Source organism: Labrus mixtus, chromosome 13, assembly GCF_963584025.1.
Source record: "Labrus mixtus chromosome 13, fLabMix1.1, whole genome shotgun sequence".
Lineage (NCBI taxonomy): Eukaryota > Metazoa > Chordata > Actinopteri > Labriformes > Labridae > Labrus > Labrus mixtus.
In genome coordinates, this window is record NC_083624.1 from 26,945,000 (window position 1) to 26,971,637 (window position 26,638).

Consider the following 26,638-nt stretch of genomic DNA (forward strand, 5'->3'; position numbering starts at 1 on the left):
TCAACACAAAATGTGATGTTAAGTTGCTCCTAGACAGGAAGAGAGGACATCATTTATTACAATTAAATGGGAATCATTGTGTTATGAGCATGTGTGTCATGAAAGAAAAACAGCTCCACAAAGATTTATTTTTCCCCATTCAATCCTCATCCTGTCTCACAGTTGAGCGATTCCTAGCCTAGCTTGGTAGACTTTTGCTCCAGGGGTACTTCAGGTGGCAGAACTCAGCTAAGCTAGCCATCACTTGTAACTCTCGACAAAAAGACAAATTGGCATTTTTTTACTCAATCTGTTTTCTCTGTGTTTCATTTCAATATGCCTCTTGATATCCATCAGTCAAATCATTAATCACAGCAACCAGCCAACGGGCTAACAGTAAGATCAGCATCAAACATGGAAGCAGGGTTAAAAAGCTAGCCGAGCTCTTAAAGGTAGAGTCCGGAGGTTTTTCCTTAAAAAAAAAAAAAAAACTTGTGCAAAAGTTCAATCATCACTTATGGGTCTCCATGTGATGGCGCCTGCAGAGACCATGTCCTCTGCCTATATTTGAATCTTTTGTTTCCGTTAACTTGGGACGTTTCTTGTGGAGAGCTGGTGTGTTTCCCCCAGCCAATGACAACGTGCAGACTGGATACAATTCAGGGATTGGATGCGATTCAAATTGGTGAATATGACTGAAATAGATGTAGCAGCAAATAGAGAAAATATAATCATAGTGAGGTGAAACACCAAAAGGATAAATCTTTTTCTAAAACAAGGGTGTCTTTCAGCTGTGGACATGGAGTTGGTGCTGCTTTCTGTTGGACAGGCAGGGGCCAAACACAGACTGTTAGCTTGTGCTAGCTTGCTTATGTGATAGCATAAGATAGGTTATGTTAGTCTACCATATTGTTTTCATGTGGTTTGTGTTAATTTCCTGTTTTGTTTTGTAGTCTGGTGCTTTTGTATCATATTACTTCCTGCCATTGTTCTGTTTCCCGCCTTCCGTCCCAACACCTGTGTGCCATCTGCATAATATACGGCTGTGTTTCCACCAGCTCTCTGCTGTCATTGTCTCCTTTGTGTGTTCATGCTTTCCAGCCTTATTTTCCTTGTGTTTGCTTGCCAGGTTTTGAACCTTGTGTGGGTCTTTGGATTTTGTGGAATTGCCCTTATTTGGATTTTTCCGTATTGTTTTTCTCTCTCTGTGTATGACCTACAAACACTTAAGTAAAGAGCTTTTTCTCACAAACTGTTTTTTGTGTCCTGGACAATCCCCTGTGTCTGAGTCTGGTTTTGAATTGTTACAGCTAAATTATCCATTAGAACAAATGTAAAATTCTCAGGTAGCTTGCAGTGTACAAGCAGTAAATGTACATTAAGTCCTACAGTGGGTGTGTGCTTCTGGCGGCCCAGATTGAATTTTGTGTTAACATGCTGCAACCAACATTTCTACTGACTCTAAAGTCTTAAAAATGTTAAGAAATCCACCTACCTGCCCATCTCGAAACTGAAAAAATAAAATAAAATATAATATACTGTGTATATATATATATATATATATATATACCTTGTTCAAACTAACTGTAATTTGTGGTAAACAAGGGGTTATGTGCTTGACGGTTATGTATCAATCATATGACTTAGTGCTAACTATAAAAAACTGTACTTTCTCTCAGTAAAGTGACCAGGAAGAGACCATCAAACACATTGAATTAAGTTAACTACATTTTTTGTACTTGATAAAGTAATTTGTGAATGAAATGTTAATGTTAGTATAAACCCAAAAGGATTAAAGGCTCAAGAAAATAAATTGACCTCACCATTGATATGTGATGAAGCACTATAGAGTGGTCTATAACATTATTAATAGTTGACTACATTCATAATTTGTTTGTTTTCAGATAGAAAAAAGCAGAGATGACCTCTTCAGTAATGTTTTGTCAAGGAAAATCACAAAGACGCTAAGATAAAATTTGTCAGTAGTTTATTCATCGGTCCGACTGTACATGATGCAGTGAGAGGGACACCAGACAATGAGTTACATGGAGGATTACAACGATGCCAGTGCTATGGCAGCACCTGGAACACACCAACTATCAGCTGGACTGGGAATAAAAACCCTGCACAAGGAAACATTTCAGTCCTCGATATGCAGAGGCGCCATACAGTGTGTTAGTGTACGTGTTTGTGCATGTGTGTGATTAAAAATATCAGATCAGATGAAAAACACACAAAAAAGATTTTCAGTTCCACAGATGTAAAAGGGTGCTCTCTCGCTTTTTCATTGGAAATATTATTCAGTTCTTTTTTTTATTTGTCCATTGATAGTTTGAGTATGTTGAAGCGAAGTGAAACAAGACGTGGGAGTGGCCAAATACAAAAGATCAGCTGATTAGCAGAGGTTTCTGTAATTCCATGTCTACATTATTACCCATACGTTTGTGCAATATCTCTCTTTGCATAGTAAATAAAAGTTAATGTTTTTGTAGTTGACATGCACCTATCTTATGTAGCATATTTTTCTTGCGGATTTAGGGACTCCCATATAGAATTATAAGCCCACTATAGTGATTGCATGCAACGTTCCCAGAAGAGCTGAACTTGGTTTTGGCTAAGAGTTTATGAGAGCAGAAAGGTAAAGCCAGTATAGTGGGTGTTGATGAGGACTGTTATGTGAGACCTGGTTTAGACAGGTGAGCGCCTGCATAGACAGACTTCATGCCCTCAGCAGTAGGAGAGGCACCACTGGCTGCAGACAGAGGGGGGGAAAGTGCTCTGTGTGCAACAACATCCATATGTTCAGGTGATTGGTTCTTTGGCTTTTGAGTCACTGTTGAAGATACTTCAGGAAGTGGGGACATCTTTACTCTGATATCAGTCAGAATCTTCTAGACCTGACATGCTTCTCCTTGACACCATAGCCGCCTTGTCTGCTGTGGGGGAATTGAACCATTGGCCTCAACCCAGACAATAACAAGAGTGCAGCGTGCGGCTCCAATTTTTGGCCCAAATCCTAATTGTGTGTTTTTCAATAACATTGCCAAAAACACCCGCTATACAACATGCTGAGATAAAAGAAACAAAAGCTTTAGATGTCCTCGTAAAATATGCAGTTAATTCCAAACCTGATCTCCTTATGTATGTACATTTTGTGTGTGAGTGCGTTCACTTTGTGAAATGCACCGCCCTTATGGGTCATCACATGCAGCCCCCTTAATCATCTACAGCACCTTAAGGACCTATAGGAGCTTGAACCTGCTTTCCATTGGGTTTGGTTTTAACAAGGCTATCTCCTGCATTAGATTATTCCGTTTTTTTTCTCTTTGTATGTTTTTTTTTCCTGTATATTCATAGCTTTCGTAGCCATGCAGAGCCCTGCTGATGGAGCTCTTCATGCTAGGGGCCAGCAAGCAGCACGCTGTGTGCGGATAATCATGCCAGGTGAGAGAGAGTGGTGTGAATTCCGCCTGAACGCCTGTGCACTGGCACTAAAGGATGGAAGAGGAGCTCTGTCACTCTAGAGATCGGGGGGGGGGGGGGGAAAGGCTGCATTTCTAATGTAACTACGATGAAATTTATTAAAATGTCCACTATGTCATTTTCAAGTAAATCTAATGCCAAAGATCAGCAGCAGTAAGTGCAGTCCAGCTGTCAGGTAGCCAACTAAGGAAGCCTCGGAGGAGTCCGTCTGTGATTTCCATCTCTCCTCGGGTTAAATGGCTGAGGCGTTGGGGTCGTATCGCCGTTTCTTCACATTTCTTATGAGGAGAAAGGAAACATGATTCAGTGACGTTACAACCACATGAGTACCACAGCTAGTGCAACCCGGACAAGCAACCACACTAATCTCTTCAGTCTACAGCGAGTACAAAACCTTAATCACATTTTTATTTGTATTTATGTCCATGAGCCAAATTTAAAACTTTTTTTTTTGAAGACCTCAAGGTCAAAATGCTGAAGACATTAAAGCGAGGAAAGGCTGGTCCATATTAGTCGTGTTTGGCAGCAACTGGAAGAGGCAGTATGAGATATTGACATGCAAACACCTTTACAGGCCCCATACATTATTAATGACAGTGTGGTAAATATTTTAAAGACCAAAAATCAAGAGATCATTTGACACTGAGCGTGAAAAAGAAGTCGCCTAAAACTAAGTTTTCACATAGATAATTAAGCAAGCATCTTCTTACGGTGAAAGTTTAAAGTCAAATTGAAGGTCTCTGAATATGAATATCCCATATTGTCTTTAGACAACTGCCAAAAGGGTTGTGCGTGCAACATCAGTTTACAAGGTGAGGAAGTGTAGAAGTCACGTCTCGTTACCAGTTTTGATGGGAAAGAAATTAGTTCCACTCAAAACATAACCATCTGGGAGGAGAGAGCTAACATGAAATACAGTCTAAAGAGGAAGTAAAGAGAAGACAACCACAGAAACAACAACCACAGCAGCAGCAGCAGCAGGAGCAACAATAACTACTACCACAACAGTGGGACAACAACAAATACAACAACAGGAGTGATGCATAACCTCCCCGTACTGTGGCTTGTTGTGGGGCTTCTATCGCTCTGTCATGCACCTGTTCCAATAGTAGGCCAGTTGAAGGTGGCACTATTGTTGTGCGTGGGTCATGCAGTGCAATGCGCCGTGTCTGTACCAGGTCTGTGAAGCGGGCAGCAATGGCAGCTGGTGTGGGGCGATGATTCCAAGAGTCTGCTCTAGGGCGGAGTCTCGCCGTCGAGGTGGGTGTGGCCAGCCATGGCACAAAGGCTGCGGGCCAACAATAAGGTCCTCACTTCTGTGGCTCTCACTACTCCATTTAAAGTCTCACCCTCAAACAGTAACGGATTGAGAGAAAAAAAGATCATGGAGGTGATGAGAGCTGGACAACCCCGGAGCAGATCACTCAGGGTGTGGCTCAGCCTTTGTGCAATGAACTGACCTCCTCCCAATCAACAAGTCAACATGCAGAAATGTTTTTTGTTTCTTATTCTATTTTTATTTCTTTTTTTTCATAATGCTTTGCTTCCTGGCATGCTTTGGTGGCTGTAGAGTTGTATTTTTTTTTAGTTACTCTTGAGGGCTTATTTAGATTATGATGCCTAACACCCCTGATGATCAAGACAGCAGGCTAATCAGCAGTAGAAAGGAATTTAGTCAATTTAGTCAGAAAAAAAAAGGTAAATCTGTTGGCTACACGGATATACAGGATGTTAGAGGTCTATCTCTGGATTCCAGAGGGCAAATAGCATTTAAACTTATCCACAGAAAAATACACAAGATGTTTTTTTAAATGACTTAGCTGCTAAAATAATTCTTCGCCCTCTGTTAACAGGCCTTAATTTAACATGCATGTCAAATACTGAGCTCTGCCCCTCCAATCAGTTTGAGGTCCTGCTACAGATCCAAAGAAAACCCAGCACATGAAGCCTGGTCTCTCTCTCCCGAATCACCCTTTACATATCTGCATTCACATCTTTTTTTCTATAGAACAACCGGGGGGGGGGGGGGGGGGGGGGGCAGTTCAGACACATGACAAACATGTGTTTTCCATGTGCTTTGTGTGAAATGCTGGCACACTGTTTTATGTAGCAGGAGCTCAAACCCTGGTGTCTAGAAGCAGCAGGGATGCTAGAGTAAGAGCAGGAGAGGCATGCGACGTGTTGCTTACTTAAAGCCCCATCCAGTCCCCCCCAGCACTATGGCAGCCACAAGGATGGCTCCGGCGATGGAGCCTATTATTAGATTGGTGGCACTAGGACCTGTAAAGGGTTATGGGGAAAAAGACATGAGTTTCTATGCTCACTTACTGAATTAATAACATGTATCTAAACAATGACTATTCCACATAGAACAGAAATATAACCATAAGTATACTGCTACAATAAAATGACTGAGTCTGTGAGTCTGCATGCTTTCAGTCCCTTTTAATGTGTAAGATGAAGATAGTGAAGTATAGGCTCTGGATTACTTGAGTCTGGTGTCAGTAGAGGTTTATCAATGGGTTGAGTGTTGAGGTTGTGCAGAGGACTAGACCCTGGCTATTCATCACTATAAATGAATTAAACACAGAGGTTATGTATATGTGGCCTGAAAGTGTTTTTGGAGAGTCCAAGTCACCACACAGCCCATCACTGACTGACAAGACCAGGTCACTAAGTGGACTCTTCTCAGGACTGTTTATCGTCTAAATGCCCCACATGCCCCAGAAAGGAGAGGATCACAGGAGCAACCACATAACAACTAAGAGTCCAAGAAAGGAAAGGGACAAGAAGAGGAAGAGGGGGATGAAGAGAGAGGAACAACGGGAAGTGGCAGGAGAGGAGGAGGAGGAGGAAGGAGGAGTCCATCAATCAATCACACAACACTGAAAACATCCAATCACGTGACAGTTATATGGTTCATTACCAACACACAAGAAAACACAAAGCCACCGGGACGCACACACGGGCTCAGGCCGGCTCACGAGACCGCCCGCACACTGAGGCACCACTATGAGAGGAAGAGCTGTGAAAGGGTTAAAGATGCTTACTCTATTCCCCACCCTGTGCCTCCAAAAATCACCCCCAGGGCCAGAATGGTCCCTGCTACTGCCCCTATCAGCCTGTTAGTGGCCACGCTCACTGTGCAGAGGGAAAAGGAGCATTATTACCACCCTGTCAAAAACAGCAGGCGTCTGCTTCAGAGTCACACGGGTGGAGTGACACGGTTTCTTCTGTGACGCTTCCTGCCCCCTTAACCACCTCCCTGCCCCCCTGTGGACAAAGTATCAGGTGTACAGCTGAACTGTGTGTTTAATTTCTAGCTCGGAATCAAACTTCACAAATTTTAACACTGCTTTTATTGTCTATGTCAAACGGTCTTTTTGAAAACACATCTTAGAATCTTTGCTGAGTCAGATCTAACAGAGTATCACATTTATTTTTAGAACAACCCACTATGCAGTATTCAATTGAAAAAGCGGACATAAAAGTGTGTTATATTTTTATATCTGATGCCAGAGGTGGTACAAGAAGGAAACCGACCCTTGACTCCTTCATCCTGAGCGGCCTCAGGCTCTTTAGGCGGGTCAGGCATGCTACAGTCTGTCCCTGCCCAGGTGGCGTCACAGGTGCATGTGGCTTCATTGTTGCACACCTGTACAGATCAGACAGAAATAGATGAGATGAGGAGGGGGACATATGAGCTGTAAGTAGAGATGCAGACACACTGGGGTACTTGTTCTTCACAATACCCATTCAACATATCACAGGATCACTTTCCTATGATGTCATACTTTGGAGGGAAGCTGTAAGAGGTTTTGTAAAGCAAGCAGGTATCTGGAAGTCAACACCCCCACTCCCCCCCAAAAAATGGATGGGAAACACAATCAGTACTCAAACTCAACCCTAACCCATACAAAGATAATATACACCTATAAAGAGTCAAAATACGCTTACAGCCAAAAGCTATCAACGCGCTCAATAAATTTCACTACACGTTTTGATAAAGAATACGATTTGAAAATAAGTGTACATTGTGTGGCGTGTTGGGGGCTTTTTCTATAATAAATCTACTGTCTAAGCTATTTCATGATCTGTTGTTTCTAAATCCTGCTGTCCCTTCACTGTTTCCCAGGAGACCCCAATCACCATAGCAATTACTTCCACAAACACACATAAGTGCATGTGTGTGTATGTCTTCAGCCAAATTCTGTTTAGCCTGATTGAGGAACTGTTCATTCAAGTTTAACAGCTAAATGTAGCATTCAACCAATTCTTAGCTAACATCACCATTAGCTATAATTGTTTGCTTTTAATTACATATCCTACAACAGTAGGCTGTCAAATGACTCTTTTAGCTAGGAAGTAATCATTAATGCTAACGTTAGCTGTAATCTTATAGTAGCTAATTAATATGTAGCTTTATCATGAAGTATGGCCCACTATTCAGACTATCAGTATCCAATGTCTTCTTGGTTACTGATCAATTTAGAAGTGTCTAAACTATAGTGATAAGTTAGATTTATACAACATTTATACGATTAGCAACCTGTTAGCTGTACGAAATGTAAACAGCATGTGAGTTTCCAACCTTGACCGTGACGTCAGAGGAACAAAACCTTGTGTTAATATGGTGCATTGACATTTCTTAACTATTGTCCAAGAAGCCCAGTTGTGTGCCAACATTTTGAGAATTAAAATAAAAAGTAAAAGTTTCAACCCTATCTAATCAACTGGACATTTTATGTATTGAGTCCTTTGGCACTGAAGAAGTGACAATAGCTTCAGCACCTCACCAGTCTTTAGTCAGTGTGCTAAGACTTGAAAAAAAAGTGTGTTTATTTTTTGGTACAACTTTTACCAATGGAATAACGGAAATAAAAATGAAGATACTCATGTGGATCCTCTTAAAGTTGACTGGACAGCTCGTTGAAAACACTGCTAATGAGCAAAGCAAAAGCATTGGATTAATCCACGTCAGGACTCACCCCATGGGCAGAGCAAACCTGTCCATTAGGTCCAGTGGGGCAGGTGCTCAGGTTGAGTGACTGGATGGGCAGACACTTGTGGTCAAGGCACATCATTGACGGCCCACAGGGAGTTCCATCCTCCACGTAGCCTAAATCAGTCTCATCGTCCAAAAGCACATGGCCCCCACTGTGAGGAAAGACAGGATAGGAAGAGGGAATTAAACCCATTGACAAGAACAGACCTACTGTCGCATTTCTGTAAGTCAACTAGGAAGTCTTTTTTATATGGTACTCTTTTGTTTACCTGCAGTCTACCAGCCTGCCTTGGTGGTTGAAGGAGGCCGGGGTAATATCTCCTTTCATCATACCTATGCGTGGGTTGCGGCCGATGTTTGTACACAAAAGGTAACCACAGAACACATCACTGCAAAATACAAGAGAGAAAAAACTGTACATATGCCGGTCTTAAATTATCTATTCACTTTTATCCCTTCGGGTCTTGATTTTTAATATACCTTGTAAATGAAACAACTCAACTTGACTGGAAATTCTCTTCCGAGTTCACCAATTTTCTCTTCTTCTTTTGTTTTTTTTTGTTCAATATAAGCCAGGTGTATGACTTTGATTAGAACAGAAGATGTGTTCACAGGTTTTAAGTATGATCTGCCCTCTATAGCCCTCTATGGGTTGGCTTTAAAACCACCTGAATTTCCTCCATTGTCACTAAAAGAAGATGAAAAGACTGGAGTAGAGCTCAGACTCTATGTAGACATTTAGTGTTGTGTCATGCTGACATGCACAGAAGAAGTGCTGGAGCTCGTTACATGAATCTTCATTTGACACTCACTGTTTGCTACACTGGATCCATTTGTCTCCATCCTTCCCACAGTTGCCCTTCTCTGTCCCCTCCGTGTTTAGTTTCTCATAGCAGAACTTCTCTGAGCCTCCAGACTCTGGGGGATGAATAAAATAAAAGAGGGCTGAACTGCACAAATCTATTTCCATACAGTATTTCTATACGCTGATGACACTCTACTAATGCCGGCAAATATGAACCAAATAATGGACATTCTTACTTGACCCCCAAATGTATCTACACTGGTTCTCTCTGGTCTTGCACTCTCCATTGTAGCAGCGGCCCTGCAGACAGAGAGGAAAAGATAGTAAATATATTCTTAAACTTCTGCTCCCAAATGGTTTCTGCTCTGGTTTGGATGGTCTGGCTACCTGGTTGACCTGGCAGAGGTAACCATCTTGCTTATGAAGGTTGGGAGGGCACTGAAAACAGTCACAAACACAACTTATTAACCATCCACATGTATCCTTAAAATGCCAAAGAACTAACACATTGAAACCAAAAGCAGTGAGTGTAACAGTGCAACATAAGAATACCTGTCCTGAGTCCCCAGAGCAAGTCTCTGTGATGTCACAGTCGTTCACAGAGTTACGACAAGTGTAACCTCGGGGATAAAACTGGAAAGAAAAGGAGAGGAGACAAGATTTAAAAAATAATAATTACAATTTGGAATTGTAAAACTTTAAAGGTGCACTATGTAGATTTGGTGGTGAAATTTGAAAGTTGGAGAAGTGAAACAATTCTATGCTATATTTTCTGAACTGAATACACAAACTTTACTCAAAGAAAAAATGGATCCATGGAACACTGTTTAGAGCTAAAAAGCTAGCAGGAGAGTTACAGTTTCACTGTTGCGGACCCCCCACCATAACTTCTTGCATATCATTTTATCTTCAGACAATGTTATAGGGACCAAATTTCCTATTAGAACAGTTTCTGTCTAGAGTTATGAACAATTACCACAGAATCTGTACACTTCTCCAACTTTAAAATTGTTCCACCAAAACTACATAGTGCACCTTTAAGGACAAAGAACATACCAGACATGTGTTATTGCAGCATGGGCCGTCACTACAGTGTGCCCCGCTTGAGAGGGAACACTTCTTGCAACATTTCTTGTAGCAGTCCTGAAAATGAGGAAGAGAGGAGCTTCATACATCTGAACACGCAGACAACAACAAACCAGGCTGAAGGAAGAAGAAACACTCACTGATCTCGCTCCACAGTCACACTCCTCTCCCACTTCTACAAATCCATTACCACATTCTGTTGGCTCGAACAGCTGCCGGATAGAGAGAGGAGGAGCATGTGAAGTACAGAGCTGACATCTATGATTCATGATAGTAGTGACATATAACAGAGAGCAGCCGGTGTGATCATGTAACCTTGGTTGGCCTGTTGAACAGACACGAGCCTCCACCTCTCAGGAGAAACTCCTTGTAGTCTGTGATGCTGCATTTGGAGAATCTCCTTGGATGTTGGACCCTGAACGAAGAGAAAGGTGTTCTTTAAGCCCTAAAGAGCTGCAAATGATGCTTCTCATGCATGCTCATACTCTTCTCAACCTCAAAGTAGAGTGACGACTGAATGCCCCACTCTCTTTTTTTTAACATCTGTGTCATTTTATAACACTTTCTGCATGTGCCAAGATATTTATACTGACTATTATCACTGCTAGTGTTCACTGGATATGTTCACAAATTATAAAAATGATTTCTGCAGGGCTCAATTTAAGACATGTTTCTTAATCTGACTATCAAAAGTCTGAAAGTTGATAGAAAACAGTGATATCACATAATGTTTCTTTACAGCAGCATAAAACAATACTTCAAAGTTATATCACTGGTGTCATTTAAGAACCTTCCATTTGGTAAGGAAATAGAAAATTGATAGATTAATTAATCAGTTACTCTAAGAGTCTTCTGAAATCTTTCCAACTGTAAGGCTAGTTTTTTTTTTTTGATAACCAAACTGCCAGAGTTTGATACAGGTCTGTTCTTTCCGACTAAATCTCCTTGAAACTGAATTTAACAACTTCCTGCACAATCCAATGCAAAAAAACTGTTACTTTATTTGTGCATATCTCCTTATAGCCTGCAATCAGACACAAAACATGTTATCACTACAACTGCTTTATGCCCTGCCACAGCTTCTGATGATGAAATTCAGGATGTTTTGAATCCTTGAAGACCGACTAATGGAGATGAAATGAAACACAACATGGTATGTGTGACATGAAGCATCAAGTACTTAATATTAAGTTAATGTTATTTAATGAGAGGCAGAAATGACCTCGTGTTGAAGGATAGTTTTAGAGTTGCTGGTTCTGTAAGGATGACACAATGTTGTTGTGAAACAGAAACAGTGGTCAATTGTACCACATAACAGTAGTTGATAAAAACACTGTGAAGCACACTTCCTGTCTGTTTCACTGATAACTGATTGTTTCACTCCCCGGTTCTTGTGTGTGTGTGTGTGTGTGTGTGTGTGTGTGTCTTTGTGTGTGTGTGTGCATGTAAATTACCCGGTGTCCTCCATTATGCAGCCAGTCCACGAGTCAGCACAACCACATTCCTCTGCAGACAGAAGAAAACGCACAAAGAGACAAAGGCAGAGAGGAGGGAGACAGAGAAGTGAAATAATGCAGTGGGGGAAAAAAAGACATTGAATGAAAACATGCTAACATGAGTGTTTTTAACGCAGATAATCCGCTTCATTCAGTGGATTTAGAAGCTGAAGTTTCAGGTGAATCATTAAGAATTTCTTCTTTTTTTTCCCTCCACTGACTTCCTCACAGCCTCTCATCAAGATCAGCACATTTTGGCTCAGGAAGAGAAGACCTCGGTTGGTGTTTCTCACTTTGATCATGTAACTAAAGGCACAAGTGTTTCTCTTGCTTGACAAACTAAATCATTTTTGGACCACTTATTCCAAGTCAACCAGAGCATCTCTCCATCTGTCACTCCTGGCACAAGAGTTTACAGACAAACAAGAGGCACCTTGTGTTTTTATAGGCACCATCTGTTGTTTTAAATGGAAAAGGATCCACTGAAGTGACTAAAAGTTCAATGGGAGACAACCCCACTGTTGCAAATGTAAATAACAAAAAGATCATCAGAGTTCTTACAGTAGGTTGTTTTGATGAACCTCAGACTACCCGATGTACACAAAGGGTATCCAACCTTACATACAGTTTTAGCTCATGTGCCAAAATCTGCTTTTTTGGGGGGTTAGGGTATCTTCTAATAAGCATGAGGAATAAGGGGAAAACTGTCATTAATGCATCATTTATCAGAACCTCAGGATAATAAATTAAACTCATTTGGAGGTCAAGTGTGTCTATAGTAGCTTACAATAAGTGCTTCCAGTAATAAGTGTTTTTTTCTTTAAGGAGTTTTTATTTCATTTATTGAGAGTGCTTTGTAAGTCTTTTTGAGATTTTGTTTGAAAAAATGGATTTTGCCTTAGTAGTGTCTCCTATGTCCTCACTTAGAGGGGAGTTCATTAAATCACTATGGGCAAGAAGAGAGAAGAGTGTGTATCAAACAAGTGACCATAAGGTCCTGATTAAAGTCAAACTGTTCTCTATGGAATAATACAACCAAAATGTTATTCTGTGGTTTGTGTGATTTGAACGTTGTGCTTTTTTGCCCTGATTAGCTTCCCTTCCTGTTTCACTTATACTGTAAGATAACATGCTTTTTAAGTATACTTCTTTTGGATGCCGGGTCCCACTGGATGCCCAGGTTCTGAGCCAGGCTCTGCGATAGAGACCCCGCCATGGACAAGCTGGTGCCATACTGTGGACACAGCAGAGATCGGGGATTATTCACCTGTAAGTCCCACACACTGTCATTCAGAGTGATACTCTGCTAGACAGAAAACCTCACCTCGTTGACCCCGACGCCACGGCTCAATGAACACATGCCTCCAAAGTATGCCGAGCTGCTCCTGCGGTAGTGGAAGGTCACATTCCTGCAAGGAAGATGCAAGAAAACAAAAAGGTAGAAGTAACACAGATTTAAAAATTGGCTCCCAGCAGGTATAAAGAGAAACAAAAATATTTCCAGAGGATGTTTGGAATATGGAAATGTAATAACTGTGTTATAAACACAGATTGATGGTTTCATTTCCACTTTGAAAAGGACTTTCTGTATTTATTTATTAGATATAAACCTTTATTTTAACAGAAAACATTCAGTTGAGATATAAAATCTCTTTTACGAGGGAGACCTTCCCAAGACAGTAATCCAACAGTCCAACAAACAAACAGACATTAAATCAGACAATACATTTACAATACATTTACAATACATTTGTTATCATTTAGTACATTCCATTTCTATATTCTAACAAAGAGGATAAACACCAGGGAAAATAAATACAATAGACATTATAAATAAAGAATCATCAGACATTCAAAGAAAACCAGGGCTAAGAATAAATCATTTCCCACTATAATAAAGAATTTAAAAAAAGGGTTAAGTAAAAACATGTTGTTTGAATGAATAACTTACGAGATAAGGTGCACAGCATCCGCATGGTGCTTGATGCTTTGTTGTCGGTACTTGGAGAAATCCCGTAGCATTTCCAGCGGCCTCACACTGATAGGGATCTGATCCTTGTCGGTCCAGATCTCCACAGCAACGAGCACCACGCGTGTATTAAGTTGCTCTTTGAAGATCTGCCATTGATGCGTGCAGTGAATGGGAGGAATAAAGAAAGAGAGAGAGAGAGAGAGAGAGAGAAAGAGAGAGAAGCAACAACACAGAGAGAGGAGAGCAACAACAGGTGTGCATTTAAAGTCTGAGGGCAACATATATTTGTGGGAAAAACTTTAATACACATGATGTGAACACAATACAAGTAATAGATTTACTGAATTATAACTTTAAGAGAAGTCTTCAGCCATGCCATAATGACTAATGTATAAATGTGCAGATACATTGTCACAGAGCTGTGTTGTAATGTAGGATCTTATCCAATACATGAGCAACCTTATAGGAGAGGACATTTTATACTGGGCCACTTAGCATGCAGCCATGCTCTGTGCTCTCTGAGAGATTTGTAAACATCAGATCACTTATATTCTCTGTTAAGTTTAAAAGAAAATACAACCCTGCTGAGGTTTAGTAGGAATAAGCGTTAGAATTCACATTTTTAAGTAGGTATTTGAATGTAGAAGTGGACATTTTGACATGCGGGATGAGCTAAATGTAAAGTCAGGGGACAGCCAATTGAATTGGCCGGTGCCTCCTAATAGGACTCTCTGATGCATGTACAACTTGTCTTGTCAATCTCTATCCTATAGTTCAAAGAGCTTCAAAGTTACAGAGGCTGAAAAACGATTGTCTGTAAGTTAATACAGAAGCAGATCTGTGTAAAGCATTCAGTACACGTGTGTAAAAAAGAAACGAAAGATTCCACTCACGGCATCCACAAGATTCACCACTGATTTAGCAAAGTTCCTCGTGTGCTGCTTGGTCTTGTGTCGTTTAAACTGCAAGCACAAATAAAAAAGAACAAAGGCAAACGTATACATGTGTAAGCTGCAGTGACAGTCGGGTGCTACTTTCAATGATACAGCTCCCTCTTGTGGTTAAAAGTGATATAAAGAGGTTTTTTTTCTGACACAGCACATGTTGAGAAAAACAGTTTTACAGAGAGCAGCAGTTTCTTTTTTCTTGTTCTCAATGAGGACACGTACCATACTGTGGTCACTGACAATCATAACCTCCAAATACTTCATCTCGTCAAATGTAGTGCGAGGCATCTGCAAAGTAAAACCATCAGTAAGTCTCACCATCTCCACAAGGTAGACTTTGACTTTATGCACAACAGAAAACTCATTCCATTGACCTTGATTTACAACAAAACAAGGGCGGGTAGAAGTTTCAGTCAGAGGTGAGGTCAGACACTTACTGCTCGCTTTTTCCTGCGTTTTAGCCAGGACAAGTCATCGAGCTCGGAGAAGAGCTGCTCCCCCTCAACTGCCAACACACAGAATGAACGGGTGACATCGTAATACACATAAAAGATTAATGTCGGCGTGTTTCCACAGGGTTTGGTTTTTGTTATTTTCGTCTCCCAGAATATCAAAATTGTTTCCCTGAATTTCCAATGAAGTGCTGCTGAGCACGCTGAGGTACAGTAGAGTCATTCAACTTGGCAGAAATTAATTCATTAGGAGCACAAAATCAACTGCCTGATTAAAAAATCAAGTCTGACTCATAATGTGTGTGATAACACCAGGGTTTTTATATCTTTTTATTTTATCTATAACATTTTATTTATTTACTCTTGCTGAATGCTGTGGTAGTGATATGTGTACATCCCTCTTTTATGTGTATGTCTCAGCATATTCATGTATGTGTGTGCACGTTACATGTACGCATACTTGATTGTTTTTTCCTTCTTTTGTCTTCTATAGCCCTTCTGTATAATGTGCCATAGTTACCTCAAATACATACTGTGTTTATTTATTTTTGTAACTCGTTGAACGGCCAAGCTTAGTTTGTATTGTGTTCAAGTTGTCTCAAAACTCAATAAAAAAAGTTATGAAAAAAAAGTCTGTTTGACAGCACATGTGTTAACATTAACGTGTTTGAGTTTTTTCTTCAGAAGTGTTTTCACCTTGACTCGTAACAGGTTAGAGCTCCGTTGCTACAACCACAGGAATAACTACTCGTAAACAATACTTGCATGCTTTGTGGTGGACATAAGTTCAGGGTGCAGAGAGGTGTTTGGATGACTGGTGGAGGAGGTTATGTAACATGCTGAATTACGGCGAAAACCAAACCCTTACCCTGTTCCTCTGAATCATCGTTCCAGTTTAGGGAGGCTGCTCTTCTTAGTCTGTGAGGCCTTGCAGCTGTATCCTGCAGGATGATGAGGCAACAAGTGTTAAGAAACTGAGGAGGAGCTGCTACAGGCAGGAGGAGTGTACCTCCATTGAACTCTAACTCAAAATATAATGTTGTGGAGTAAACTTAGAGCAAATAAAGAAATAGAGCTGTGTGCCATACTTGGTGTCTGAAAATGTAAACATTACTGTTTACAGGAATAACCCAGACTCTCATCAGGCCCACAGTCAGTAAAACATCAAAGTAATGTGAATGCTGAACTGTTCTTTATGCGTTACATTAACGCCCACTGGACTTTAAAAATGTTTCTTCCTTACATGCACTCTGTGAGTAGTTACACACATTAAGATTTTTTTCTCATAGTCCACTGCACAGCTCCTACATTGCACATTTTTGTTTTTTTATTTTTTATATTGTATATTTTACATTTTTTAATTCTATTTTATATATTGTAATATCTTCTTATACTGTATTATTTAAGTTGTTGCTAGTTCTGCTTTATTTCCTTGTTAATTGTTTAGCACCAATACACCAAGTCAAATGTCTTGTATGTGTAAATGTACTTGGCAATAAACCCCGATTCTGATTCTGATTCTGAATAGTCAACATTATAAGAAATACACTGGTACTTGTCCTGTAGAGTGTTAGATAAGATGATTAAAACCACTTTCATGTCTGTTAGATAATAAACCCCTGCCAGCAGCAAGTGAACGTCAGTGAACACAAAGACTTTAAAAAGGAGCACGTCTCAGGCAGAAGATAACATCCACCTTTCAATTACACTTCTGAGGCGCACTAATGAACATGTTCTCTCAATAATTTAATCAACAGAAAGTGTTAAAAAATATTTTTATTTTATTTAAGAGGGGATATAGACCATTGTTTTTTTTGTTTTTCTGGCATGGCACAGGGACTTCCTTAAGTTGCATGGGGGGCTGCCAGGCAAACTCAAAAAGAAAACAGAACTCCAGGAAGCCTCTGCCTCCAGCCAAGACGATACAGTCCCACATGACCCAACAACACTCCCACACAGCCCTGTGAAACGCCAGTTTGTAGATGTAACACTTTCATTAATGAGATCAAGTTAAACGAATGTGATGTCTCCGGTTAATGTGTGTGCTTTAGCTGTGCTGATCTGCAAAGTCTGCAAAAATATGTGGATCCTGCTTCCAGTCCTTAAACAAACATACACAAACCACATGCCAGCTGTAGCTTCATAATTATCTTAAAACCTTTAGAATGGAGACAAACTAAACAAACAACCTAGAAGTGACACAAGAGTATTTTTCTAAATGTCTATGAGTAGTGTTGTAACTACATGGTTATATCATCGTGTATAACTTTCTGTGGTTCAAATAATTGTTTTGTGAAAGTTGAAATGCATTACAGCACATGTCTCTGCATAAGACTGATGTGATTTTACTTGAATGTTTTACATCTGTTCATTTGTCAAATATAGTGTCATTACTTAGATCCATATTACCCAGCCCTGCTACCAATACTGTGAATATAATAGTAGATGAGTACACATGTTATGTACTACTGAACAAGCTAATGCACCCAACTATATTGAATTTGTACTGGGATTAGTTTTGTCCAGACATGCATCATGTTCTTATCTTTTCCCTTAAAACAAGGTTACACTCTGATTATCATCAGCTGAAAATGTAGAAAACCAGAAGAGCAGAGGATGTTGTGTATGTGTGCTGGAGGTGACGCTACACAGGTTGCAAGATAGAACCTGTCTCACACATATTTTTGCATTTTTTAAGCAACAAGAACAACTTACGATTGAATGAGTCTGTTGTAAAGGCTCGATAAGGTACATATAGACTCCATCATCAAACATTCCGCTGCCCGGCAGAGAGAGAGAGAGAGAGAGAGAGAGAGAGAGAGAGAGAGAGAGAGAGAGAGAGAGAGAGAGAGAGAGGCAGTCAATATGGAGTCAATAGGAGCAGAGACGAGTGTTTCCAGAGATATTCTGAACACGACGAGGATTATGACACACGACTCTGCTGTGCACTTACTGCAGCCCGTTGCAGGTAGATAAGGCCACATGGGAGTCTTCGTTCCCTCTCACCTGGCCGTGGTAGTAGCAGTGCTCACCGCCCTGAAAGAAGAAGAAAGCAGAAGTGCTAATGCAGCATCACAGATCGACCCGGCAGATCGGCTGAAGACTGATTAGTGGCAACACAAAACATAAAAACTGTGTATACATGGATGGATCGCTAAGCAAATCGTGTCATATATTTTCGACTTAATTATCGAGAGTTTTCAAACATCTCAGAGGAGGTGAACAGCTTGTCTCACAGATGCCCGTTTGGTGTATTTGCAGTGCATTTTTGCAGGCGGTCTGTACTTGTTAAAGATGTGAAATGAATACACTGCACGGCGGGTACTGGAACTATCTGTGACTCAGCTGTCAGATCCAGGGTGAGCAGAGGACATCCAACCCCCCTCACTCTATCTCTCTCTCTTTCTCCACCTCGCTTCACCCAGCCCACGCTGCACTGCTACTGCAGAGGGCTTTCTCTCCCTCGTCATGTGACCACAGCTCCAGCAGGAGGCTGCAGGGGAGCGAAACCCTGCTGATTCAGCTACAGTGTGCCCAGCCCAGCCCTCTGCCTGAATCAGCAGCAGCAGCAGCAGCAGAAACCATCCCTCATTCCCAAACTGATTTCTTCTCCTCCTTTTTTTCACCTCTATCTGTCTGTTCTGTAGATCACATACGTTTCCACTGGTGAAGAAGTATTTATCTATCTATGTTTTCATCTCTCTATCATCTATGTATCTCTGTGGTCACGCCTCTTTAAGTACATTTTGTTCTTTTTCTTCCTCTGCAGAAACCATCTCATATCTGGATGAGAACTTTAAGTGACAGCAGACATGTTAAATTCAATAAAACCAGTTGCAGTGACAATAAAAGACAAGATGCAGGCTGGTTTACAGGAAAGGAACTCTTAAGAGCAGTTCTTGTCTTATTTAAAAGCCTACTTCCTAAAGATAACACAGAGTATATCTGTGCCTTTCACTTCACTGCCAGTGTGCATGACTGTACAAAATACAAACAGCAGGACACATTGTACCAGCTGAAGGAAACACAGAACCAGATGCAACCAAAACAAGTAACATATATAAGAAATAACTACAGAAGACTTTACCTTTGACGTAACAGGCTTGCCCCCCTCAAAGTGGATTTCGACATAATCTGAAGACAGCAAGTCACTGTGAACACAGAGATTACAGCTGGTCAGAGTGGAAGAATGGGATGTGGTGACAATAAAAAAACACACAAGAGTGGGTCTTGACTTTGCTTCATGTGACTCTGACATTGTATTTTGAAGCTAGCGGTGAGCGCTGCTTTATGTAAACAACAACGCTCATCACCACTAGGCCCCGGATGTGCCAGCACAAACACTCCCATGGCATCTCAAAAGAGCAGCGCGGATGTTAAATGTTGCCTGCCCGCAGGAAGAATAATGATGCATTTACTCCTCATGATTAACTAACACAGGAAGAGGCTGCACAAACAAAAGTGCATGGGTAAAATAAAGGATCCTTTTTTTTATGAATAATGTAATAACACAGTGCAAGAGATGAAGAATTCCAGAATCAGGAACTACATTTTTTTTTCTTCCTCCAAAGAATTAGATGAGAGTTGGAGAATCAGCACACATAACAGGAACAGAAACAAATCACTGCATCAGAAAGCTGCCAATGAAGTGATAAACGTGATAAATGATTGCAATTGTGAGGCCTCGGCTTAACCTTGAACACAACGTTCCTCTCGGCAGTTCCTGCTAACTGAGTCAGCGTCCCTCACTGTTACCCACACCCACACCCACACACACACACACACACACACTCAATCTGTTAGCTGACAGCTGACGTCAAGAGGCTATCATTTCTGCAACAACTGTGCTTTTTTTTCCTGAGTAACCTTGCAAATCAAAAACATCCTCTTTCTTCTCCATGGACGTGTGGCGGTGTCCCGACACACAAAAAGAAAACGGGATGGAAGAGATGGATTGGGTTGTTTGACTGAGTCATGAGTGGGACATGTTGGAGTGATGCTCAGCAGCACGTGAGCAGGAAGTGCACCATTAAGAAAGGAGAATCGAGCCACGAGCGGTGTCTGTGAGAGGTTCCTGCGCGAGGGGCTATTTTTAACCTTCATGGATGAGAGAGGGCGAATAGAGTGGACCATGCTCGAGTGTACTGGTGTTTGTATGGGTATTTGTGTGTGTGTGTGTGTGTGTGTGTGTGTGTGTGTGTGTGTGTGTGTGTGTGTGTGTGTGTGTGTGTGTGTGTGTGTGTGTGTGTGTGTGTGTGTGTGTGAGAGAGAGCGGTAGACAGTGTTGCAGGGCATGGTGGTTTAAGGTAATGGATGTTAGTGTATCCAGGTGTGTTCAGATGTCTTAGAGGTGTTAAAGTGTGTAAAGAGCAGATGAAGGGATGCAATGTGCAATATATGATAAATGGTAAATGGACCTGAGCTTGTAAAGCGCTTTTCTGGTCTTCTGACTACTCAAAGCGCTTTTACACCTCAGGTCACACCTACACATTCACACACTGATGGCTGAGGTTGATAAGAAGTAGCGGGAGCCCAAGGACACAGCGGACATGTTGCTGCAGAAGTTTGGGTTCGAACCCCCAATCTTCTAGGTTGAGAGACAACCGACTCGACCAACTGAGCCACAGCCATATGGTCTGTAATGACCATACAGGGATTCAGATGATACTATAATGATACCGTACAATATCTGAAGAATATAACATTAAAAGGTTGAGTAATGTATTCATTCACTAGATTTTGGTGTCACCTCTTATCACGCTTCATCTCTTAACTTCTTATCTCCACTGTCAACGACTTTATCCCGCTACCATCTTCTTTTATCCCGCTGTCTTCTTCTTCTTTTCCTGATTATTTTGCATCCACTTTACCCTCATCCATGTCATGAGCAACACACCGTAAGGAGCCATGCAGTAGTGACGCTGTGAGATAAATCTCATAAAAAGAGTGACATTCTATTTTTATTCAAATATTGCTATTTAGAACCAGTGTTTGAATAAAATTTGGACAGTTTTCTTTGCATTCTCAGGACCTCTTTATGCTCTCTGTCACCAAAGGCTCGGACAGAAATTGGGAAAAGGGCTTTTGGGTACTCTGCACCCTCAGCATGGAATCTGTTGCAAACTGACTTGAAGCTCAAGAGCTGGTGTCCTTAAATGTTTTTAAATCTAAAATGAAAGACATGGAAGCCGATTCTATAGGATGTCGATGTTTTAGCTTGGCTGTTTGAACGACTGATTCCCAGATATGACTCATAGATTTTTCTATTTTAATCCAAAATGTTGTGTTTTGTAAATTGTACTGTGTCTCTCTTTGTGTGTCCGTCTGTAACTTTGTGTTTTTGCTGCTGCCTGTCTTGGCCAGGTCTACCTTGAAAAATAAGTTTTTAATCTCAAGTGGATCAACCTGGTTAAATAAAGGTTAAATAAAAAAATAATAATGGTATCACACAAGTTAAAATGAGGATAAGTTACCATATCGATATGTTTTCCCAACCCTAGAGGAGACTGAGTGCTACAGGAGAAGAAGAGGAAAGAGAGACCAGAAAGGAGGTTCTGTACAGAGCCTGATCAAACCCAGCTCTGAATCCTCTAGCGACACATTACGTTCATCTGAATTCCCCGATCAGTCAGTATGTAAGTAATCTTACATACTGACTGTTTTGTCTCACAAAATGTATTCTGGATATAAGAATCATGTCAAATGTATTTTCAAAAGTAATAAGCTCCTTCCTTGGTTTACAGTCAGAGTTACAGTAAGGTAAGCCGACAGAGCAGAACCTTTCAGCAGGTTGCACACACATATCTATATTTAGATCAGTACTGTTCTGTCGCAGCTACAACACCATGCAGAATCCAAACCCTTGTTCTCACAGAAAAGTTAGCTCATGTATCTCACCTACGATACAAGCAGCCAGCTGGGAATCAAGGTCACACTTTCAGGCCGCTCTGCCGCTCTATAAAGAGTAACTGTTGTATTCTGTGGCCACTCCGGAGTGTTTGACAATGTACGGGGACGACATCTGTTAAACATGATGACTGCGAGTGTGTTCTGTGAGATGGAACTGAGAGATGCGTGTTTGATTCCCCGCTGCGTCCATGTTTGTGCTATCTTATGCTACGAACAACGCACGCAGAAACACAAGAAGTGTGATACATGAGAGTATTTCACCTCGATCATACAATAGTAGCATAGACATAAGAGGTAGATATCACTTTGCCTCTACATTATGTGACCTTGTGTACTGCACTAAAAGATAATATTTACTGTAGATGGATGCTTACAGCTGCAGACCTCTGAAGAGTCCTTAAATAACACTTATACTTCAACAAGGAAACATAATTTGTTTTTTTCTCTAATTATGACTTTTGCCTTTAAAGTACTTGGCATCGGATGGTGGAGTGTGTGCGGTACAAAAGAAGTAGACAATAATTGTGATTTATGACACTTCCTCTATGGAGGCTCTGTTTGCATTGTTAAAGGCTTTATATGTGATTTTTTGATCCAGCAGATGTCGCCCTTGAGCACCGGCATGAAACCAAAACAACTCGCGCTGCATTGTTGTGTTAGCTTGCTAATGCTAGCGATCTTTATTATGCTCGTATCTTCACACTGCATGTAAATTTACCTGAAATGAGCGTGATCTAGAAACACAGTTAAGCAGTGAGTACAGTATGTTATTCTTCTTTTCTCTAGTCCCTCAATTAAACAACTTTTATACACGAGGGGAGGAGTCAGCCGGCCGTCCGGGCGATGTAAACAAAGTGAAGATAGGACTCTGAAAACTCTGAAAACATCACAGACAGTAGGACTCGGGTGTTACACCCATTGTAGACAGTCATGACTCACAGAGTTATTTTCAGAGGATATACTTGATTTATATTACATTTAAGTGTGAAAAATCACATATTAAGCCTTTAAAAGAAAAAAGCTGCTAACTATAGACTGAATAGCAGCGCGTATAGACTGTAAGTCCAACAGCACTTAGCTGTGTAGACAATATAAAAGTACAATATTTCATAACAGATTCCAGCTCCAAATCACATTAAGGGACATGAAATTCAATTAGCATTTGAAAGTCCTTGTTCACATGCACATTAAGCCTTCACATATGTACAGCAGCTACTTTGTGAAGAGAAATCAATATCATTGAGTGTCCGGAGCCTTATGTCTCCATATGGGACAGTGATCAGACAGACCAAAGCCCAACCGTCTCGCTTGACTTCTTCTGGTTTGATTCAAACCAACAACTCAACCTCACTGAAATGGTGACTTTGGGTTTTTGCAGATCATTTTCTTAAACAGTTTTGTCTTCATTTGTTGTCCGGCAGCTGAAGTAAAACGGCTCTTAGCACTTCTGTTATCAGGGCGCTGACATATTCAGTTACAGTTCCGCTGATGACATTATCTTTCGACCGGTGCAGCCGTTAATCAAATATATCAGTATGGATCATTTACAAACAGCAGTCATCTACATAAAGCACGGGTGATTCACGAGTGCTATCTGTTCTCGTTTTAGCTCACACAGTCTTGCACAAATAGATCCTCTGAGAATGTCTACACGGGTATAACACTATGGAGTCTCACACTGATAAAGTTTAGGAGATGTCATTCACTGGACACATACAGACATCTTGTTATTTAGTGAGTTTCCCTGGGTGATGTGTGTGAGGTGTGATGTGGATCTCTCCAACTCAACATTTATTCTAATTCTAATCGTGTTCTCCATAATATAGCTTACAGTGTTCATTTACTAACAGCCAGCCATTGCAAAACTAAACCCTAAAAAAACAGCTTTCATTTCCCTTTAATGTCTTTGTAGAGTTTGCTGCAGCATTTTCTAAAACATCCCCTGAGAGAGTGTCAGTGTGGATCTGTCTGCATGACCGTTTGGTCACTTTGACATGGTTTCTCTATAACCCGAGGGTGATACAGATGTCTTACAACCATCTGCAACATCACTGTAACCATGACAACAGATGTTGTTATGAGAAAAACACTTTAACACAGAACTTTCTGTGATCAACTTAAAAAGATACAAAATATAATCAAGTCGATAGTTACAGGAGGAAGAAGAGGAGGAGGAAGAGGAGGAGGAGGAGGGGGAGGAAGAGGGGAGGAGGAGGAAGAAGAGGAGGAGGAGGAGGAGGGGGAGGAAGAGGGGAGGAGGAGGGGAGGAGGAGGAGGGGGAGGAAGAGGGGAGGAGGAGGAGGAGGAAGAAGAGGAGGAGGAGGAGGAGGAAGAGGAGGAAGAAGAGGAGGAGGAGGAGGAGAAGGAGGGGGAGGGGAAGAAGAGGAGGAGGAAGAGGAGGGAGAGGAGGAGGAGGAAGAGGGGAGGAGGAGGAGGAGGAGGAAGAAGAGGAGGAGGAAGAGGAAGAGGAGGAGGAGGAGGGGGAGGAGGAGGAGGAAGAGGAGGAGGAGGAACAGGAGGAGGAGGAACAGGAGGAAGAAGAGGATCACGCAGACTTGAAGTTCAACAACAACTAGAAATGTGTTAAGATGAAAAGAGATTTCTGGTTTCAATATTGTGTACTTCCCTCACTTCCGACTATTGTGTCTCCATGAACTTTGCTAACCAATCAGCTGTCATTTTAAATAGTAGAAACTATTGTAGCGAGCTGAGGAGGGTTTTTGACAGCAGAACTTGGAGCCATAACTTCAGTCCTTATAGCTAAAATGAAGAGCATAGAAACAAAAGCAGAACTTACTTGTTCAATGCTAGATCCAGAACAAATCGTGTGCCAAACGCCTTCAACTGGAAGCTAGCCTGGGCAAGATGCACTGCCTGTAAGAGGGGGGGGGGGGGAGGGGGGGAAGAGTAGTCACTGCAGATTGTGGCAAGTGCAAGCTAGCTAATGGCCTTCTTCAGGCAACAAAATCCTCTGGAGTCCACTTCCAGCATCATCTTCAGCACAGTTAACAGATGTGGTGGATGGATGGCAGATGGTCATTTGCAGTGGGCAAGCTGGAAGAACGGCTTCTTCAGCATGGTCGCTCTGGCACCCGTCCAGTTCTTGCACACATAATGAAACGTATCGGCTAATGTGTTGTGTCTGATTGTGATTGGTGTCTTAGCTTCGTCTGACATTTTGCAGTGAAATGACATTGAAAATGGAGTTGAGGTTTATGTCATGATATCATATGGACTTCACTTAGAGGCCATGACTACACAGCAGTAACCAAACACTCCACCTACTCATCACAATTTTAATTTTCATTAACTCCGTATTCTTTTTCTTTACTGTGTTTCATGAAATACAAATTCCTTAAACCTACTCAGCTATAAGTCCATTCCATGATTTAACTTATTTCCACATCCCATCCTATTGTCAGTGCCGGCCTACCTGGCCCTCTGTGCCTTGTGTCTTGGTCCTGGTGTCCAGGTCATGGTAGGTACTCTCCGACTCCTCGTCCAGGTAGTAGATCAACCGCGATGGGTAGGTGATCACATGCTCTACCGCACGGTGTGTCCTGTTGTCTGGAGCAGGTGCTGCAGTCGCCTGTTGCTTTAGCAGAGCCGACACTGCGTCCCTCTCAACCTTGTCTTCGACTCCTTGAGAAACTGCCAGAGAATTGGAGGCACACAGACATGAAAAACCTGAGCCGTCCAAACACACAGAGCCAGCTGTCATCCTTTATACCCGGACACATTGATGATACTGAGACAAGTGGCCAAGGTGTCATTGCTGTTCTTCTAGTCACATTACGGTATGATTGGTGACATGATGTAGTAAACCACTTATGTTAAGATGACATGAATTACAGAACTGTTTCATTTCATTGAGAGGTACTTTTATCTGCTTTGTGCCAAATTGAAAAACTCTGCAGGAGACAGAGTGCATTATGCAATGCAGACAACAACAGAACATAATAAACTGCACTGGAGTTAAAGACTTTAACTGAATGTCAATTCAATTGTGCAAATCTTACATGATAAGAGTTGAATTTTTTAATGCTGAACAAAAGGTGCTGAGATGGTTTAGTCTGCCTCATGCACCATCAGACGCCGCATAACAAATCAAATAACTCCCAATCTATTTTTTGGGAGGGGGACGCAATGCTGAGCACCTGCAGTACATCGTGCTATCTAATTTTAGCGCAAGACACAAAGTAAAAAGGTCTATTTTGAAACATGAAAGCGATCAAAGAAGCCAGCAGGCTATTGCAATACATACCGGATGACGCTAGTGATGGATGAAGCCAAGGCGAGAGGATGCTGACGAGCAAAGTGGCCAGAAATATCAAATGCATGATTCATATTTGATAACTGAAATATCTCAGTATCAACACAACAATGCAGTAAATAGCTTGGGTCCCATCGTGCCGGAGGCGGTGCCGTGCTGAGGGGCTTTCTTCATGGATCCAGGAGGCACCGGATGCTATGCTGCTGCTGCAGTAGCTGCTGAGGAGGAGGA

General features: G+C 41.4%; 1 protein-coding gene across 5 annotated transcripts; it reads right to left on the reverse strand.

The window, feature by feature from the left end:
* Positions 1–1,949: 1,949 nt before the first annotated feature.
* LOC132987444 (disintegrin and metalloproteinase domain-containing protein 23) lies at positions 1,950–26,638 on the reverse strand. Of its 5 annotated transcripts, XR_009675615.1 has the most exons (27): positions 26,399–26,638; positions 25,568–25,785; positions 24,932–25,008; positions 19,313–19,376; positions 18,179–18,261; positions 17,941–18,004; positions 16,094–16,166; positions 15,211–15,278; positions 14,996–15,061; positions 14,720–14,788; positions 13,806–13,972; positions 13,179–13,263; positions 13,001–13,088; positions 11,813–11,864; positions 10,674–10,773; positions 10,499–10,570; positions 10,329–10,415; positions 9,825–9,905; positions 9,660–9,710; positions 9,509–9,572; positions 9,280–9,385; positions 8,737–8,856; positions 8,451–8,619; positions 7,006–7,117; positions 6,513–6,603; positions 5,652–5,742; positions 3,681–3,740 (listed from the first exon to the last, which is right to left on the reverse strand). XR_009675615.1 is itself a non-coding variant. In XM_061054512.1 (26 exons), the coding sequence occupies exons 1-26, from the start codon at positions 26,472–26,474 to the stop codon at positions 3,695–3,697; spliced, it is 2,349 nt and encodes a 782-aa protein (XP_060910495.1). In that variant the 5' UTR covers positions 26,475–26,638; the 3' UTR covers positions 1,950–3,694. The 5 variants fall into 5 exon arrangements, 4 of the variants coding, with proteins under 4 accessions (XP_060910495.1, XP_060910494.1, XP_060910497.1 ...); XM_061054512.1 differs by lacking the exon at positions 5,652–5,742 and having other exon boundaries at positions 1,950–3,740; XM_061054511.1 differs by lacking the exon at positions 6,513–6,603 and having other exon boundaries at positions 1,950–3,740; positions 26,399–26,636.